Source organism: Drosophila mojavensis, unplaced genomic scaffold (genome assembly GCF_018153725.1).
Source record: "Drosophila mojavensis isolate 15081-1352.22 unplaced genomic scaffold, ASM1815372v1 contig_80, whole genome shotgun sequence".
NCBI classification, from domain to species: domain Eukaryota; kingdom Metazoa; phylum Arthropoda; class Insecta; order Diptera; family Drosophilidae; genus Drosophila; species Drosophila mojavensis.
In genome coordinates this window covers 16986831-17005564 of record NW_025318906.1, presented here as the reverse complement: position 1 = coordinate 17005564, position 18734 = coordinate 16986831, and the positions used below count along the sequence as shown (strand labels likewise).

Sequence of the window (18734 nt, the reverse complement as noted above, 5' to 3'; positions counted from 1 at the left end):
ATCTTGTAAAATTGCATTGGAACCAAAACATATGTTTTGACTGTTAATTAGTAATAATTATTTTAAAAAATAAATAAATAAATAAATACAAAATTAAAATATAAAAACATTTAAATTAAATATTAGCCACAAAACAAAGTTTGGTATTTTAATATTTTTATTAAATTAATATAATGAATATATTTAATTACTATAAAAATATTTTAATGAAATAAAAATAATTAAATATATTTAAAACATCTTGAAATATGACACAAAAATACATATTAAATAAAAGATATATATTAAATATTTTAAACTAAATTTTCTAATGTAACCTGCAGCACAGCTGAAATATTTTAACTATGCCATTTTTTTATTACTAATCATTGAAACACATTATTAAAGTTTTTAAATTTTTTTTTTATTTATATATTTTTAAATAATATTCCGTTCAGCTCTACATTTACAATTACATATTTGTTTTTGTTTATTTTTTTTCTTTTTGTATTTTGTTTTTATTTTTTAAATTACATATATATACTTATGTATATATTAAAATGTATATATAACTTGTTGGATTGTGGTTTTTAAACTTGTATTAATTGTATGTAATTAAAGTGAGAACTTCTGCTAAAAGGACGAATAAGGAGAGCGCTGGACGCAAACAACGGCGAATTGATTGATTCTCTAGAGTCTGCGCATCATGAGATGATTTTACCCAGTGCCTCGCCTACAAAACTGTGGAACGCTATGCATAAACATTTACATTAGATGCCATGAAAGAAGAATTGAACAAATGAAAATAAAATAAAAATGTAAAAATAAGAAATAATAAACCTCAATTTACAGATGCAACGATGTGTGGCCAGGCCGACCTGGCGTATGAGGAATTTGAGAAACGCATTAGAATGAAATAGTTGTTGTAGATACATACATACATACATACGTATAAACCTATAAAGAAACAGTTGCTAGTTTTTTGTTTTGTGTTTTTATGTTTTTTTTTTTTTTTTGTTGTTTTTTGTTTGTTTTTGACTGAAAATTATATGTTTAACTTATATTAGGGTTCTTGGTGTGTTTTGTTGTTGTTTTTGTTTGTTTTAAGTGCATATTTAAAGGTTTAAGGTTTTGTTTTTTTGTTTGTTTTGTTTTTGTAGTTTTTTTGTTGTTTTTTTTTTTTTTTTTTTTTTCTTCATTTTTTTCATTTGTTTTATGTCACTTAAAAAATTACATTAGTAAAATGTATTTTAAAACTGATGCGAACGTGGCCAGTGTGAATTTACTCGCTCTCGTCGTCATCGTCCTCCTCGGAGGACTCTTTCTTCTTGGCCTTCTTGGCGGGCTTGGCGGCCATCTTCTTTCGCTTCTTGGGCGCACCGGAATCGGTGCCGCCATTTGCCTCATACTCCTTTACCGCCTTATTGTAATCCTCCTTCATTTTGATGGCTTTCTGTTCCCATTCCTAAATGAAATGAAGAGTAAAGAAATATTTTAGAAAATCTGTAAAATATTGTAAATCATAGAGAGGATCCACTTACAGTTTTGTCTTTCAAGCCGCGCCACAGCTCACCGCCTCGCTTGGCTATATCTGTGACCTTGCTGCCGGGATTTTCCTTTTTGATCTGTTCGCGGTTCTCGTTCAGCCACAGCATGTACGCTGACAATGGACGCTTCGGACGCTCGCCGCTCATCTTTGCTTTGGATATTGTATGATTTACGTAGACTTTAAATAAAGTGTTCTACTTGTTGCCTCCCTCAGAGTAACCTGTAAAATTGAATGAGAGCAAATGTTAAGTCGAGTCGTACAAAGCAGCAAGCCTACTACTAATCTCCCATTTGGCATTGCTCAAAAGCAAACTTGCTACAAATGTGAGAAAAACTCAAGCATCTATAATGTTAAATAACAGTGAATATTATGTACATTTATAATTGATAACTTGGTCATTTATATTTTATGCTATATACTTTATATATATTTAAAAACTATATTCATATCGCATTTCTCTATCCATTTGCTTGCAGCTTATGAAGAAGCTCTTAAATATTCAATAATTTCATATTGCCACACACACAACTGTTCATCAAATATTCGTGACGGCAACTGTACACGGCTTATACAACCACCCACACAAATGCACCCACACACACACGCACACTTATATACGTATCTGTGTATGGGCAGCAAGCATATGCCTTGCTGCAGTCTTTTTTATATGCACATAGAGACGCAATTATTATGTATATACATACATATATATACGTGTCTATATAAACATGCGTATATATGTATACATTTTGTACATAATTTACTCAATTATGCATTTGTGTATGTGTGTGTGTGTGTGTGTGTGTCTGATTGGAATTCACTTCTCGATGAACCAGTGCATTGAGCTATATATACCACACCTGTAAATATGTAAAATCAGGGCAATGCACTTTTAAATAGCTGCACAGTAAATACACAATGATATGAGGCCTATGAGTATCTATATACATATATAAGTATATATATAGGGAGTAATATTCTCATGAGCTGCTGCTCAAATGAGAGTTACTTATGAAGCGCATATCCCAACGTAACTCGGAAAACTTCTCTCTCCATTCGCTCTGCTCTGCTAAAGTTTCTCAAATAACTCAAAAATCTTGATGCACTTTTTCCAAACTTCAGCTGCATTATGCAAATGTTATTTATATCAGCAGCAGCAGCAGCAGCAACATCATCATTAACATCATCTTCATCATCGCCAGACAATCGCCTCCATGCACTTGACCCAAATACTGAGAAATACTGACAAATAACGCAACGCGCACGAGACAGCGAAAACAACAATAACAACAACAACAACCAAGAGAAACGACGACAATGATGGTGCTGATGCTGCTGCTGCTGCTGCTGAAGCTGACGAGATGCTGCGACAATTGGGTTAACAAACCACAGAACTGAGCACTCGCACAGTGGGCGCACAGCAGACAATAAATCAACGAGAGCTGGAAGTAGGAATGGTGGGAAGGGGGGCGAGTCGGAGTTGGGTGAGCAGGTGGCTGGAGCTGCAGTCATATCAATCACAAAGACAAATTCTGGCAGTGGTCAGTGGCTAGCGACAACTGCGCCCACATGAGCCGAGTATATATATGTATGCATGTGCGTGTGCGTGTGTGTGTGTCTGCAGTCTGGCTGCTGCAGCAAGAGCAAACATGGGAAAATGGCGGCAAAGTTGTTGTTAGATTCACGCGCGCAACTGTTACGCCCGCAGAGCTGCCTCTGCCTCTGCCTTTGCCTTTGCCTTTGCCTTGCCCGACCACACACAAGCAGCACACGCAATGACGTTGTCAATGTCGCCACACGAGGCGGCAACACGTGATGCACAAAAGCAACAGCAACAGCAGCAACAGCAACAGCAACAGCAGCAACAGCAGCAGCTTCATGGCCAAAAGGATTCCTTCGCTGAGCACAACTCATGCGATTGTATTTATATATTTACACACACATATATACACATATGAATATGTATGCATAGTATGTAGCCCAGCCACCTACAAAATCGAAAGCGAAATATATTTTGTCTGGCGTGTGCGTGCGGCGTTGCTTGCCGAAGCCGTTGGCCAATTGATGGGCATAGGATGTAGGTGACTAGGCGGAGTTATTTATGCCATATGCCAAACTTTAAAGATGTGCCCACTAAAATCGGTGTGTGCGGGCTTAAGAGATTTAACAGCAAACGTTGACATTTTAAGCTGCGCCCAAAGGTATGCTATGTAAAATATTCATGGGCAAAGCTGTTGTCAAGCAGAGCAGATGTGAAACTAAATTATGCCAAGCTAAAGTTAAAGACAGTTAATACACTTTATAATATTTTCATTGCAATGATAGAAAGCTAGCGATAAAATATATAAATTTCTATTTAACAAAAAAAAGTAAGCCTGTAAATGCGTCTCAAGGGAGATAATAGAGTAAAAAGATGCTCTAGTGCTTCCTAATAACATAATAAAAAATAAATAAATAAATTAAAAGACTTAAAATACAAAAACTAATTGGAAAATACAAAAGTAAGATATAGAAAAAGAACTTTGAAAAAAAATATTAATAATAATAAAAATAAGTAAATAAATAACAAATCTGGCAAAATACTTCTTAAGACCTTTTCATTGTATTGTATGAGAAACTTTTTTAATAAAGCATACCAATTTTAACAATAAACGAAAAATAAGTAGAGTGACCTCATTAAGCATCGCAGAAAACTTAAATAAGAAAACTTAAATAAATTATAATTATATTATAACTTGTTTAATATTTTAGTCGCCAATTTTTAATTTAAAAAAAAAATAATAATAAAAATAAAAAAATAAAATAAAAATTGGAAGATGAAATTGTAGCTAAAAAATATAAAAGTTTTGCTATAAACAAGAAAATAAAAAATTCTTAAGTATTAAATGTCGTGTGAAGGCTTGTAAAAATTATATATGCATAAATGCATTTATCAAAAATTTTATAGCATACCAATGAGGGCATAAAATAGTAAAAACCTCTCCGAACAACAATTGAGAAAACTCCAATATATCAATATGATATGAATATATTATGCTATTTATATATACAAATAACATGCATATATATATATATATATATATATATATATATATATATATATATATATATATATATGCATGTATATATATATATATATACACGCATATATACCCACAGCTGCGGCCATAAAAATAGTGCTGCCACAAAGCACTCAATATGAATCAAGAAACTACTGATAAAATCAATATCAATATCTAAATTAATAACAATAATGTCAATCTTGATATATATTTCAAATTATTTTCAAAATATAGAGCTTATCACAAAGTTGTTTGGCCAACAATTACAATTCTTTAGCTAATTTCAACTTGGCTTATTCTCTATATCATTTCCCAGCTGTAGCCATCCAACATAATCAAATGCTTAACTTCTAATTAAAACTTTAGCCCGACAAAAAACACACACACACATATACACATGTATACATGTATACAAATTCTGTTTGGCAATGCTCTCATTAGTCATATCGTTTGAGCTGAGCTGAGCTGATTATTTTCGTACTGGAAATGCATTAAAAACTGTGTACGTTACGCATACGCAGCGTGGCACAGCTTCCCACACTTGCACACATACATACATAATAGATAACTAGCTGGGGACAACGAACGAGATTGAAATGAAAGGCAAGAGCCAAGCAAAGGACAACAAATGATATTAAATGGCATACAAAATGAGGCAGGGCCGACATTTTAGCGTTGATCTAAAATTGAAAAGCACAAAACGCCAAAGCTGACGCCAGCTGCTGTCGCTGTTGCTGCCAGCGTTGCAGCTGCGCTGCCGACGTCGCAGCCAACGTCAAATGAATGAAATGTGAAATTGCTGAAAGGAATACACAGTGCGCACACACACAAATACAAAGACACAAACACAAATATACACAGGCATAAAATTACGGCAGCAGCAGCGGCTTCTGCTTATCTCTACCTATATGAGAGAGTGTGCGTGAGCGTGTATTTGTGTAGGTGTGCGTGTGTGTGTGCTTATGGCATTTTTAATGCCGACAACGCAGCAGCTGACGCCGACAGCGCTGCTGCGGCTGCTGTTGCTGCTGCTGCTGCTGGAACGCTCAGTGGTTGTTGTCAGTGTAACCACCCGAACCACCCAAGCCACCCAAACCACCCAAAAGCAACGAGCTCGAACTGTAAAATTGTTGCCTGAATGCTACTTTCAGCTTCAGCTCCAGCTCGGGCTAGTGCGCAGTGACAGCATTTTAGGGTAGATACTTTTACAGGGATTTGCGCAGTGGATGTCGACTGGGCAAACAACCGTTATATGTGGCAATATACGTACGTATGTATGCGCGTGTATTTCTATATATATACATATACATATTATATATAAATGTATGTCTCTGTGTGTGTGTGTGTGTGTGTGTGTGTGTTTTCCTATGTGACTGACGTTTACCGTTAGAGTGCGCACAGTGGTGACTTTTTATGGCCTTGCCACAAAGTATGGCTGACTGCAAATAATTTGATTGAGTTTTGCGCCCCAACTTTTTCGAGAAGTGTAACTGACATTTGGCGTACAGTCATGGCAAGAATAATGAGCACGCCAGATAATTCACTTGCTTTGCTAGCACATGCTAAGCGAGATTTTTCACAAGTTAAACGTGCCCAAAATTGTATTAATCTTATATTATATTATTATAAGTAACATAATTATTATAAACAAATAATTGCAATATCAGCTCAAAATATTCTCGTTCTCAGGTTGTCTTTGTTTGTTTGCTTGTTTGTCTTTGTTCTCTTTTTCGTATTATGCCTTTTATCAAAACAAAATAAATAATACACTCATTTGAGCAAGGCCTCAACGATTAGCTAACAAAAGACGAACGAGAACCAGAGAAAGAGAGAGAGAGGGAGAGCGCAAAAAGCTTTGCCAAAACAACAAACAACAACAAGTGCATCAACACACGCACACATTAATCAGTTGACAGGCGATGATCAGCAAATAACAAGCTACAACAACAAGCACAGCAACAACAGTCAAATAATACGGCCAGTGAGCTTTTGGCTTTTGGAAACAATAAAAACAAAAACTATAAACGGCAGATCTTTGCTGGCGACTCATTATCGCATCGACCGCCCACGAGGCGGCAAAGTTCGCATTGAACAAGTGAAAATGGCGCGAAAAAGCTCTTGCACAACTGTAAATGCGGCACGCTGTCAGTTCAACTACAGCTCGCTCCCTATCTCACTCTCTCTCTCTCACTTTTGCCCGCACTTTCGGCACACGCCGCTCTCTTTGTGCAGGTAGTGTGTCAAACTTTTGGCGCCATTTTTAGTTTGCGTTCGAGTGTTCGCGATACGAGAGTGCATAAGCAAATCGCGCGCGAAATGCAAAAAGCACAAATAACAACAAAAAACAATAAATAAATAAATAAACAAACAATGCGGAAATTGAGCTCAGGCCAAATATCAGCGACAAATATCATAAAAGTCAAAACAACTAGCAAAAGATTTATGTTCTGATTGAAGTTTTAGTTCTGTGAGGATTTTAATAATATTATTTGTAGTCATTATTTGTGTTAAGCTTAAATAATATATAAATATTAATAGATATTACATTATTTGTTATATTTTATTTTTATGTCTTCATAATTGAATAATATATTAATAATATAAATTCATAATATATTATAATAAACAAATAATAAATTTAAAAATTATCATTTCATTTTTAATTATTTTTATTTATTTATTTTTTATTATTTGATTGATCTAAAAAATTGATAATAATATTTGTAATAATATTATTTAATATATTTGATTGTTATATTTTCATAATTAAATAATATACAAATAATGTAAATTCATAATAATGTAATATATTTATCAATATCAAATGTAAAAAATTAAAAAATAATAAATTTAAAAATTATAATTTAATTTGTACATATTTTTATTTATTTATTTTTTTTATTATTTGATTTATATTTTATATTTATAAATTTAATTCCAAATACCTCAAATTTAGTTAGATTAATTATTATTATTATTTTTTTATTTTTATTTTGCTTATCGTTTTGCTTTGCAGAGATCAACACTCAAAACATAGATTTCAGCTTAATGGGGGAGAAAAAGCTTTCATTGTGATAAGAAATGTTTATGATTTGATTTGCTAATCTTGGAAAAGGTTTTTAAAAACGGACCTCAGAGTGAGTTCACGCTTTCTCAATTACAAATCACATTTCACGGTCAGAGAGCTGAAACTTCATCAAGAGCAGGAAAATGTGTATTCCGCCGGGCAATTTTGTGCACGCAGCTGCAAAATGCAATTCAAGCAAAATAAATATGAGCAAATTGCACTGGATACTTGAACGGCTTGAAAAGGGAACGGGAAACGGGCAGCGGGAAACGTGAGCATCGACAGCCGGCGCGACTTGGCGACAATTGCGTTGCCATATGATAAGGCAGAAGACGCAATGCAACGCAACGGAACGCACTGAAATGTGTGAAACAATTGAAGCCAGCAGCGAAGCACACACACACAGACACACAAATGCACCGAAGGATTCAGATGCATATGCGTAGATGCCCAGGGATCGCCACTAGAATCAAGTCTGTCGACAGGTGGGTGACAGGGCGCTCAGCAAGTTCAGATCGGGCGTGGAACAATGACTGAAATCGAAATCAGCATCGAAACGAAATGCCAAGCAAATGCACTGCATGGCTCCATAATGCCATTGGATGCGATTACAGTCGCGGCAAATAATATTGAGCACACATTAAAAACATTAATATTAACATAACTTTTTTTTTTTTTTTCATTTTTCCCAATAGTTGTAACTATGTATTTATATTAGCAATAATTACTTTTATAATATAATAAATATTTATTTTAAATATTTTATTAATTAATTATTCATTATTAATATTTATAAAAACTGCATTAAATAATAATATAATATTATATTAAATCATATAATATTACAAAAATTAATTTGAATATTAATCAAAAAGCATAAATTTTACTAGTTGTTGATTACACATAAATAATCAAATCAATAATCGCATTTTCTATTCAACATGGCCTGCTCAGCAATTCAACTGTTAAACAATTTAATTGATGATAACATTGAGCAACCAGCTAAACTAAACTAAAACGTGAACAGAGGTTGTCCTACTAATTTGACGCACACTGTAACTGTGACGCCCCGTGGGCCTAACACTAAACGCCAGTGTAAAAATTATTACCCACAGACGACTAATGAAAAATACTCTTATTTCTGATATACGTACGTACTTTGCTCTGGCTGCCGCTGTTGTTGCTGTCTGTTTACACTTCACTCTTGGCCCGGCTCGGACTAGAAATTTGCTTCGCACTGGCGCTGGCACTGGCACTGAACAACACTCTGAGCGCTGAACAAAATGTACTGCGAGTGTCTATAGAAAACTGAACTGAACTGAAATTCAACTGAAGCAGCTGTACCAGCAGCAAAGGCAAAGCAAAGGCAAAGCAAAGCGAGGCAGGGCGAGTCTAGGCAAGACGAGGTGAGGCGAGGCGAGGCGAGTCGAGTCGAAGCGAAACAAGGCAGGCAGGCAGGCAGCAGCAGCAGCGGCAGCAGAACAGAAGCAGAGGCGAAACATACACACACGCACGCAAAGGCGAGCCGAACGAACGAGTGAACAGCGAGACCATCAAATAATACACAGAGCCCAGAGCCGCGCCGCAGTGAGCGCAGTACAGGCAAACGTATCTGTAGCTGAGAGTCGAACAGCCAGCCAGGCCAGGCCAGCCAACCAACCAACATAGAGCGTTGACGACGACAGCAACAGCGACGTCAACGACGGCAGAGGGCGGGCAACGAGCTGAGCGAACACAGGCAGACTGTATGTAGTGGCCGACAGTGGTGGCAAATTACGTGCGCACAGCTACCGCCTGCTGAGTGCGTGTGTGTGAGAATAATAATTTGTGTTTTTGCGGTGGCCGCAACAGTAGTGTACCAACTAAGTGGACTGGCTGTGCTATGGAATTTGTACAGCGCATGCACAGTGCGGTCGCTGAATATTGGAAGGGCATTGGAAATAATTGAATGGTCAATAGATAATGAATTACCGATGGGCGTATGTGAAATTCTGATTTCCGAATATTTCACTGAACGCAAAAAACAAAATTTTTAAATAAATATATATATTAAAAAATAATTTTTGATAAATCTTGCTGGAAAAAATTTTTACAATATCCAATAATTTTTAATTTTTTTGATAAAAATTTTAGGTTTTTTTTATATATTAATCATTTTTATTATTTTTATAGTTTGAAAAATGCAAAAATATTTTTATTTATATTTATTTTTCAATTAATTTAAACTTTTTTAAATATTTAAATTTTATATTTATAATATTAATATTTCTTTACGGACGCACGGACTTCATTATTTGAAAAATGATCAAATATTGTAATGTTTTACTCTTCAATTATTTATTATTTATTTACTGCTGAAGCTTTTTGTTTAAATATTTTAATTCAATTAGTTGTACATTAAAAAAAGGATATATATATATATTTTTTTAATTTAGTTTATAAATACTATTATTTATTATCATACTCTACGACACTGTAACACCCCACACCAGTGAGCTCTTGCTTTTCTCGTAGGCACGCGCATGTTCGACTATTTTTGATGTGACTGTACGCTGTGGCTGCTTATTGCTTCAGCCATATAAAAAGCGTGGAGCGAACAAGCTTTGTGCGAACGAAATGCCAGTAGCATTTTGCCGCGGCAGCAGCGGCGCCGCTGCCACTCGCCTACCTCTTCACCACCGCCGCCCCCCGCCCCATCGGCCCCTGCCTTCATTACCCCTCGGCTTTCCATGCTATCCGCCGTCATGTCATGAACGTAGTCGTCGTTGCCGTCGCCGTCGTCGTCGTCGTCGTCGTCACATATAACCAAATATGCCGCCCACCTGCCCCACCCCCTGACTAACCCCCGCCGCCGTCGCTCACGCGCTCAAATCTACAACAAATGCCTGCCATCAGATACCCCCCAAAAATGAAACCCCTCCCCACCTCGTCAGCACCCACACTCGAATGTATATTCAACCTCAAAAGACAATAACAAATAAGTATTTACAACATTTTACAGCACTGGACTAATTTTCGTTAATTTAATGCAAGCAAATTAATCGCAAATTTGTGAATCAAGATCGTGGCATTTGCATAAATTGTAATTTGCATTTGTTATTCACACCTATTTGGCTATTGAATAATTGAGCAGGTGTTGCTGCAGGAGCCGAGCATTTTTCAAAAAATAACCGTCAATATTATGAGCGCGCGCATTCAAAATTTAAATTCAATACCAACAACAATACAGGGCAGAGAAGAACAGCTACGACGCCGACGACGTCGAAGACTACAACGACGACGACGACGACGACGACGGTGACAGCGACAACGATGACAACGTCAACGACAACGGAACGGAATCATAAGAATTCTGGGACCAAGATATTCAAGTGATTATAGCTCTGGGTCTTTGGCTTTTTGATCACAAACAGGCCAGGCCAGGCCAGGGCAGGCCAGACCCAACCTGACCAGGCCAACCCAGTACAGGCCTTGCCATGCCATGCCACCTTTTGCGCTTTTCAGCCAAACAAATTTGGGTCGTTTAGTTTTATTTTGCAAAATTTATATAATAAATGGCCGCATCGGCGACGCATTTTGGTCAATTCGTATTGCAAATCCAATGAGAAATCAATCATAGTGAGACACTTTTCACTCACCCGTACGAAAATGTCGCCAAATTTGCGTTTTTAATTGCGGGCCTCGTCGATATATCGACTCGTGGTTATATTTTGTACACTGCCGTTTAGCTGTTGTTTGTTCACTTTATAAATTTTCTTCTACTAAAAACTCAAGTCAGTTGTGTGCACTGCTCTGGCTCTACTCTGCTCTGCTTTGCTTTGCTTTGCTTTGCTGTACTGGTGCTGTGCTGTGCGGTGCTGTTGCCTATGGCTGGCTGGTGCTGTGCTGTGCTCTCAGTTGCTGTCTCGGTCTCGGTTTGTTCAGCAGCGTAGAGTACCGTACGTACGTACAGCTTTTGCCTTCAGTGGAATATCAAATACACAGAATGAATGCCAGGCAGCCAGGCAGGCAGCCAGTCAGCCAGCCAGCCAGAGGCAGCAGAAGCAGAGGCCAAGCACCAAGCACCAGTATACGAAGTACGACGCAAACGCAGGCAGTGAAAATGTAGCTGTATATGTATATTTTTGTATGCGTGTCTCTCTGTGTGTGTGCCAATGTTTTATTTGTGTGCGTGTGTGTGCGTGCGACTGTGTGTTTCGTTCATTCGTTCGCTCGGTACGTTTCGTTGGTTTGTTCGCTCTAGTACTATGTGCGCAAAGCAGAGGCAACGGCTACACAGACACAGTACAGCTCACATCGCACAACTACAGATTCACATGCACGTGTACGTGTGTATCTGGCCCGCTTTCAATGTGTGCGTTGCTGAACAAAAATTTCGTTCGTTATATGAACACACGGCAGCCGCAGCAGCAGCAGCAGAGACAGCAGCAGCAGCAGCCGCAGCCACAGCACTTTGTAGAGCGAGGGGCGTACGTAGAGCTAAGCGGGGTGGCAAAAGGGGAACCCAACAGCAACCGGCAATGGCAACAGCACTGAATATGGCCGCCTGCCTGCTGATTGTAACTGAGGCTGGTTTGCTCTGGCTTGCCCTGCGCTGAACGGTTTGCTTCAATTTACTACTTGGGTATTTCACTTGGAATTTTGGAAGGTAGTACCCTATGGAACTGCGCTCTATGAAAGCTTCAAATTGTGATTGTACATATATTGATATTTGTTTCTTAATTTTGATAAATTTTTTAATATGAGGGCGGAAATTAAATAAAATATCTAAAAAAAATATAAATAAATAAATAAAATAAATTAAAATAAAAATAAAAAGCTTTCATTAATCATATTTTGAAATCAAAACTTAAATTATTTTTTTTTTTAACAATATACAATTTTTAAAGTTCAAATGCAAGAATTTTCAATGTTTTTTATTTTTACTATTATATTAATATTAAATTATATTTTGATAATTTTTCTAAATTTTATAAAGTATTAAATCTTATATTTATATATTAAGGTATATTAGCATTATGCTAATACTGTCAAACTTATTAAAAACATGAAAGACTGAATTTAAAAAATAAAATCTATATTTGTTTATTATAGTGCTGCTTTATCTGTTGACCTACTGTTTCTATAGAGCAGAGTTCCATTATCTACCTAAGAAGAATGAAATATACTACTTGAACATAGAATATTTCTGTAAATCGAAGCTAAAAGAATTAATTTTTTTAATATAAAAGATTATTTTATTCTATTATTATTTAAAGGGAATATATATATTTTTCATAAATATAACTATAGTATAAATTTGATATTGAAATACATACATATATCAAATTTGTACTTTCAATTAAAGATATAAATTAAATTTAAGTTCGTACTTTCATTACATATAAGATATACATAGATGAACTTTAGGTTATTGGCAGCTCAATTCTCAGGTCTAATATAAGAACTTGTACAATCAATTATCTATACCATAAATTGCATGTGAAAACCAGAAAAGCTGATTGGATGTAGCGCAGCATGAATTTCGACCAGTTTGAAGCATTTCGCTTGTATGGCTATAGCTCTGGCTACAGTACGAGTATCTCGCTCTAGTGAGCCCACAGACAGCCGTAGTCAGCGTACAGCCAGTAGTAGCAGAGGCCCGCAACGAACGAGCCAACGAGCAAACGAGCGAAATAGGCAGCGGCAGAGGCCAGAGTCAGAGCCAGGGTCAGAGCGGGCGGTGAAGAGGGGCGCAACAACAGCAGCGGCGACTGCGTTGTATCTGTAACTGTGTCTGTGTATCAGTGTGTGTGTGCATGTATCGTTGCTGTTGCTGTGTGCGTGTATCTGTATCTATGCAAGCAAACAGCTCACAGCCCCACAAACGGGCCCCCAGCGACAAACCAGATACACTGCGAAAATCAATGTGCCGCATTTAGTGTAGGGGAAACAACGTTCAGGCAGTGGGCCAAGCGCTATACAAAACATATTCTATACGAATATCAGAAAGTGCAGCCAATATGTTGAGCAATATGCTGTGATTGAGAACCCGAACGAGATCTATCAATTAAAAGATGAATGAATCTATATACAATTGGGCCTGAATAGAAAACGGGTCTAACAGACTGAGCAATTCAATTTGAGCTTAGAACAGGCTCTTTAGTTAATTTATTGAGAGATTCATTAAGACTTTGCATCTATACTTAACACTTTATCTGACTCAATCAACCAATCAATGCAAATTCAAGTATAAGCGAAGAGATTAACGGATTAAAAGAGCAAAATGAGCGTTTCTTAAAACCAATATATGTACATCAATTTGTATGTCTTAAGTCTATTTTTTTTAAAGATTATTTTAAATTAAAAGTAATGTTTTTTTTAATGCGTGAAGTTAGAATACATTTTTTATAAATTTTTCTTATAGCAAATAGAATTGAATTGCTTCTTAGAATCTATTTTCTAATGTATTTAAATGTTTGCTTTTTTTATATAAAATATAATGTGGTAAAAAATCTTAATATTAAAATATTAATTATATTATTAAAAATAAATAAATTTTAAAAAAAGAAAATCGGTTAGTAAATTTTTTATAAAATATAAAAATATTTGGTTATATAATAAATATAAATATCAATAATTTATACAAATCTTACAAGTGTAATATGCTGCTAAAAAAAAAAAAAAAAAATTAAATTGAATAAAAAAAAAACAAATTATTTAAAAACTTAAATTTATTGTTCTTTAAATTCCAAATTAAATTATAAGCTTAAATTAAAATATTTGCTAATAAACGTACACAGGATACATTATTTTGGCCACAAGTGTATAAAATCTTTGTAAAGCTGTAAAGAACTCTTTTGTTATAAAAAATAAAAGTTTAAATATTTAAATATTTTTTATATTTTATAATTTTTGTTAAACTATTTTCAAAGCTATAATTTTAACCAAGTAAAGTAGATCAACATTAATTATATAGATTTTGCCCACAATAAAATGGAATTCGAGGCACTGTAAACTGCGGGCAGCACAATAATCTGTTGAATATATGTACTGAAAATGCAAAAAGCTGGCGATTGGGCAGAAGTTGGACGCACAGAGCTCAGCCCACAGTGCAGTGGGTCGATGTCGATTTTTCTGGTTGTTTCTCGTCTGAATGCGAGAAATTTCGTTCGCTCGTCGTCGTTCGTTCGTGAGGCTCTTCGGTCTTTCGGTCGTTCGTTTGGTCGTGTCCCGCATCAAACCTAACGGGGCCGTTGACATCGGGTGGGTTGGGGGTGTAGATTCAGCCTGCTGCGCTGCTGCTGCTGCTGCTGCCGTCGTTGCTGCTGCTGCTGCTGCTCCTGCTGTTGCTTTGGCTGTGAGGTGAGAGACGCGCCTGTTGGCTGCAGTCGATTCGGTGGTGGCAATTGTCGGCTGTATGAACGGGAATATATGCTCGGGATATATGCAAACCAGGCAACAGCAGCAGCAGCAGTAGCAGCAGCAGCAGCAATGGAAGCGTACGAAGGAGCGAGCGAACTAACGAACCGACGCACGCACACTCGACAGGATGTGAATATATATAGATATGTACATGTATGCGTGTAAGTATGTGTCTGTATGCGATTGTCTGTGTGTATCCTTTCCTATGCTGCGTGTGTGTCAGAGCATAGAAACAAAGTGCAAACTGGTAGGCATATTGAATGAGAGCCAAGCTACAAACATTGCCAAACTCGAACTGCATATACCCTATTCACAATTGACGAAAAAAATAAAATAAAATAAATATACAATGTAATTTTATAAATAGCTATTGGCAACTGTAATTGAATGATGAACATTCTAATTACTGATTATACATAATAGCTAATATAGATCAATCGAGAATGACAAAAGACATGGGGGATATGTTCTGATATGGCATTACCGATTAGTGATAATTATCATGTTTTGAACCATTTTAATTACCCAATTATTGTTAATTATTGAGACGATTCAGAGGAGTTGGCTAATAGAAAATTAAAGTACCTTTTCAATATTTTTTTATTTTTGTTTTGTTTTTTGTTCTTTGATTGATTAATTGACCAATTAAGACTAATAATACTGGTGTAGAAGACTATTAATACTGTTGCAGTTGGCACAGGTCGATACAAATTGCTAGGATACTATAATAAATATTATATTCATTATATTTAAATATTTATATATAAAAAATTGATATATTAATGCAAATTTGCTTTTATTTAAAAATGTCAAATGCAGCATAACAAAAGCATTATACCCTTATTTATTATATTAATTTTAAGTATATTGTTATTTTATGTAAACATTTGAATTATTTACAAAGAAACTTTAACTGAAGACTTTGACATTGATTAAAAGTGTTAATCTATATCATTAATTTATTTTAGTTAATTTTTATTTAATATCAAAATAAAAATTTTAATAAATTTCGTAATTTTTTTTTTATTTAAAAAATTTTTTTAATTAGGATTAAAAAAAATTTTTTTTGTCAGCTTTAGTTTATTATATGTTTTAAAAATAGCTCTTTCAAAAAATTCCCTTTTTTTTAAGTTAAATAAATTTTAGTTTAAGATAAAATTTAAATTAGCTTCCATATGTATTTATAATCCGTTTTGATATGCTTTCAAATTGAACTTTGGCATTAAAAATATCACAAATATCAAAATATCATAACGTATTACTTATCTAACTTAGTTGTGTTCCTTCTAGTTACAGTTGAAACTTGATTATTATTATAAATATTAAAATTAATGAATTTGAATATTAATTATATGATATTATTGCAAATATTTATATATTTTTAGGTAATTTTTCTTCTGGTATCCTTGCCATTCAAGCTCCTTCTCTGGCCAAGTAGCGCATTGAGTCTGTTATTCTGGTAGAGAATTGCAATTCGGGGTGGTCGCTGGCCTTACAATGTTGTTTAGCTTGAAGAGCTGATGCTCTGAGGACGGCATAGTTTGCTAGCTTAGTTGCAGCTCTGCATGATTCTTGGATTTCTCATATGTTTCAGAAGTGTGTATGTGTGTGCGTGTGTGAGCCTGAATGGGTGTGTGTGTGTATGTTTATGATTGTTGCCGTTGGTCCCTTTATAGAACTGGCTGACAGCCTGTATGAGCAAAATCTTGCAGTTTCCCTGCACACACCCATACACACTCATAAACACTCACATATATAAAAATACTTAACACAGCAGGATGGCCTGGCCAGGCACAGAGATGGTCAGAGCTGAGTGCCAGGCACTTGTTGTCGTTGTTGTTATTGTTGTTGCTGTTGTTTGTTTGTTTGCTGCTGTTGCTGTTGCTCTTGTTATTATTGTTGTTGTTGTTGTTTTTCTTTTGCTTTTTGGTCCAGTGGCGTCTTCCTGTCGTCGCCTACTTGAGCCAATATGCTTGCCATATGGATGCAATGTATCTCTTACGTTTACCGTTACGTTATGCTGTCGCAATGCACATGTAATACGCATATTCACTATCCAGGACAATACAAATACAATTGTGTGTGTTATTATGCAAAAGTTTGGCCAAGCTGTTTTTCATGCCAAATGCCAAATGTTTCGAGCTTTAATTGGCTTTTGTTTGAAATGGGAGGAATGAAATTGATAGTCATTTTCTAGATGCCTAAAGAGAGATATTATTTGCTATTTACATATGTAAATAAAATAAATATAATATTTAGCTCAAATTAGTCTAACTGTATATAAAAGTTAAAAATTTAATATTACTTAAAACTTGCTTTGCAATTCTCAAAAAAGTCTCAAAAGTAAATAAAAAGTTGAAGACCTCAACTTTATTTGTTTATTGTATATTGTTAATCGTCTGTTTAGGAGCTAGATAATCATATAATAGATTCATAATAGTCAGAGATTCGTTTAAAAGCTTTTTCTATTACATTTATTGAGATCCTTACGTCTTTCGATCATATTTTGTACAGCTTAAATAAAACTTTTGGTGCTTAAGCATTTCATAGAAATGAATATAAGATTTAAGATAAATATAAAAATATTAAAAGTTTACATAAATGATATTTGTATACTTTCAAAAATCCTCTGATCATATTTTATCATCTAAGATCCAGTTGATCTCTGAGTATGCATGCATAAGCACAGGTAGTAATAGCCGACCACCTGAAGCTCCAGCTAGAGTCTAAAGTATTTTCGCCTCGTAATGCGCTGCCGGCGGTCTCTGGTACTGAATCTGATTCGGAATCAGACTCTGGTCGCTGCTGCGGTTGCTGTCTCTGGCCTCTCTATACGGTCGCTCGGTTCGCACGAACAGCTGATGATGCATATAAATACCGAGTGGGAGCAGAGTGAGTGCTCGCAAAATATGCGGATGGGTTTTTGTTGTTTGGAGGGCGATGGCGATGGCGATGGCGTTGGCACTACTGAGGCTGCTCGACTATGTGTGCGTGCGGGTGTGTGTGTGTGAGTGTGTGTGGCTCGGGGCCCCAAAACGGCCCAGACAGCTGGGCAGACAGGCGGTCAGGCCGATTGGTCCCACACGAGAGAGCCCCCACCGAGTCTTTCAAAGGCCAAGTTCAGTATCTTGAACACACATTTCATGTGCTGCCTATTGTTGTGTGTCGACCGAGTGTGTGTGTGCGGCTGGCGTTGCAGTTGCGCGATTTGAAACAACAACAGAACTCGCAGTCGCACCCCCAAACCCCTGCACTCCCCACTCCCCATCCCAGCCCCCACCAACACCAACTTCGACTCGAACTCTGCGAAAGTCTGCCGTGATTCTGGGCCATGCAGTCAGCCGCCTTCATGTGACCCAATTTCGTCGGCGAGCTGCGAAAGTGAAGCTCTGAACTTCATTTTCACATCAGCCGGTGGGCGGAATTCCCGTCATGGCAGGTGGGAATTCAATTGGTGCACAAGATGATCAAAGGTTAAACTTGACATGATTTAGCAAGGATAATGCAGATGTATATATATATATAGGTATATATGTATGTATGTATGTATACATATATAAATGTAGATATACAAACATACATATGCATATGATCATACCATACAATCAAAATTTAGCTTTAATAAGTGGAGCAATTTTTTAGTTTTTAATTATTATAAAATATTTAAAAATGT

General features: G+C 35.9%; 1 protein-coding gene across 3 annotated transcripts; it reads right to left on the bottom strand.

The window, feature by feature from the left end:
- Positions 1-381: 381 nt before the first annotated feature.
- On the bottom strand, positions 382-11484 carry LOC6580281 (high mobility group protein Z). Of its 3 annotated transcripts, none has more exons than XM_015164153.3 (3): positions 11296-11484; positions 1521-1747; positions 382-1444 (listed from the first exon to the last, which is right to left on the bottom strand). In XM_015164153.3, exons 2-3 carry the CDS (start codon positions 1671-1673, stop codon positions 1262-1264), a joined length of 336 nt encoding a protein of 111 aa, XP_015019639.1. In that variant the 5' UTR covers positions 1674-1747; positions 11296-11484; the 3' UTR covers positions 382-1261. The 3 variants fall into 3 exon arrangements, with proteins under 3 accessions (XP_015019639.1, XP_015019640.1, XP_002006130.1); XM_015164154.3 differs by lacking the exon at positions 11296-11484 and adding an exon at positions 8812-8954; XM_002006094.4 differs by lacking the exon at positions 11296-11484 and adding an exon at positions 8816-8954.
- Positions 11485-18734: the final 7250 nt, after the last annotated feature.

What these genes read in the sequence shown, in the direction of transcription:
- LOC6580281 (XM_015164153.3), bottom strand. Translation starts at nt 1,673, where the DNA reads ATGAGCGGCGAGCGTCCGAAGCGTCCATTGTCAGCGTACATGCTGTGG. An exon ending in GCGGCTTGAAAGACAAAACT is followed by an intron (nt 1,445 to 1,520) that starts GTAAGTGGATCC and finishes CATTTCATTTAG; the next exon opens with GAATGGGAACAGAAAGCCAT.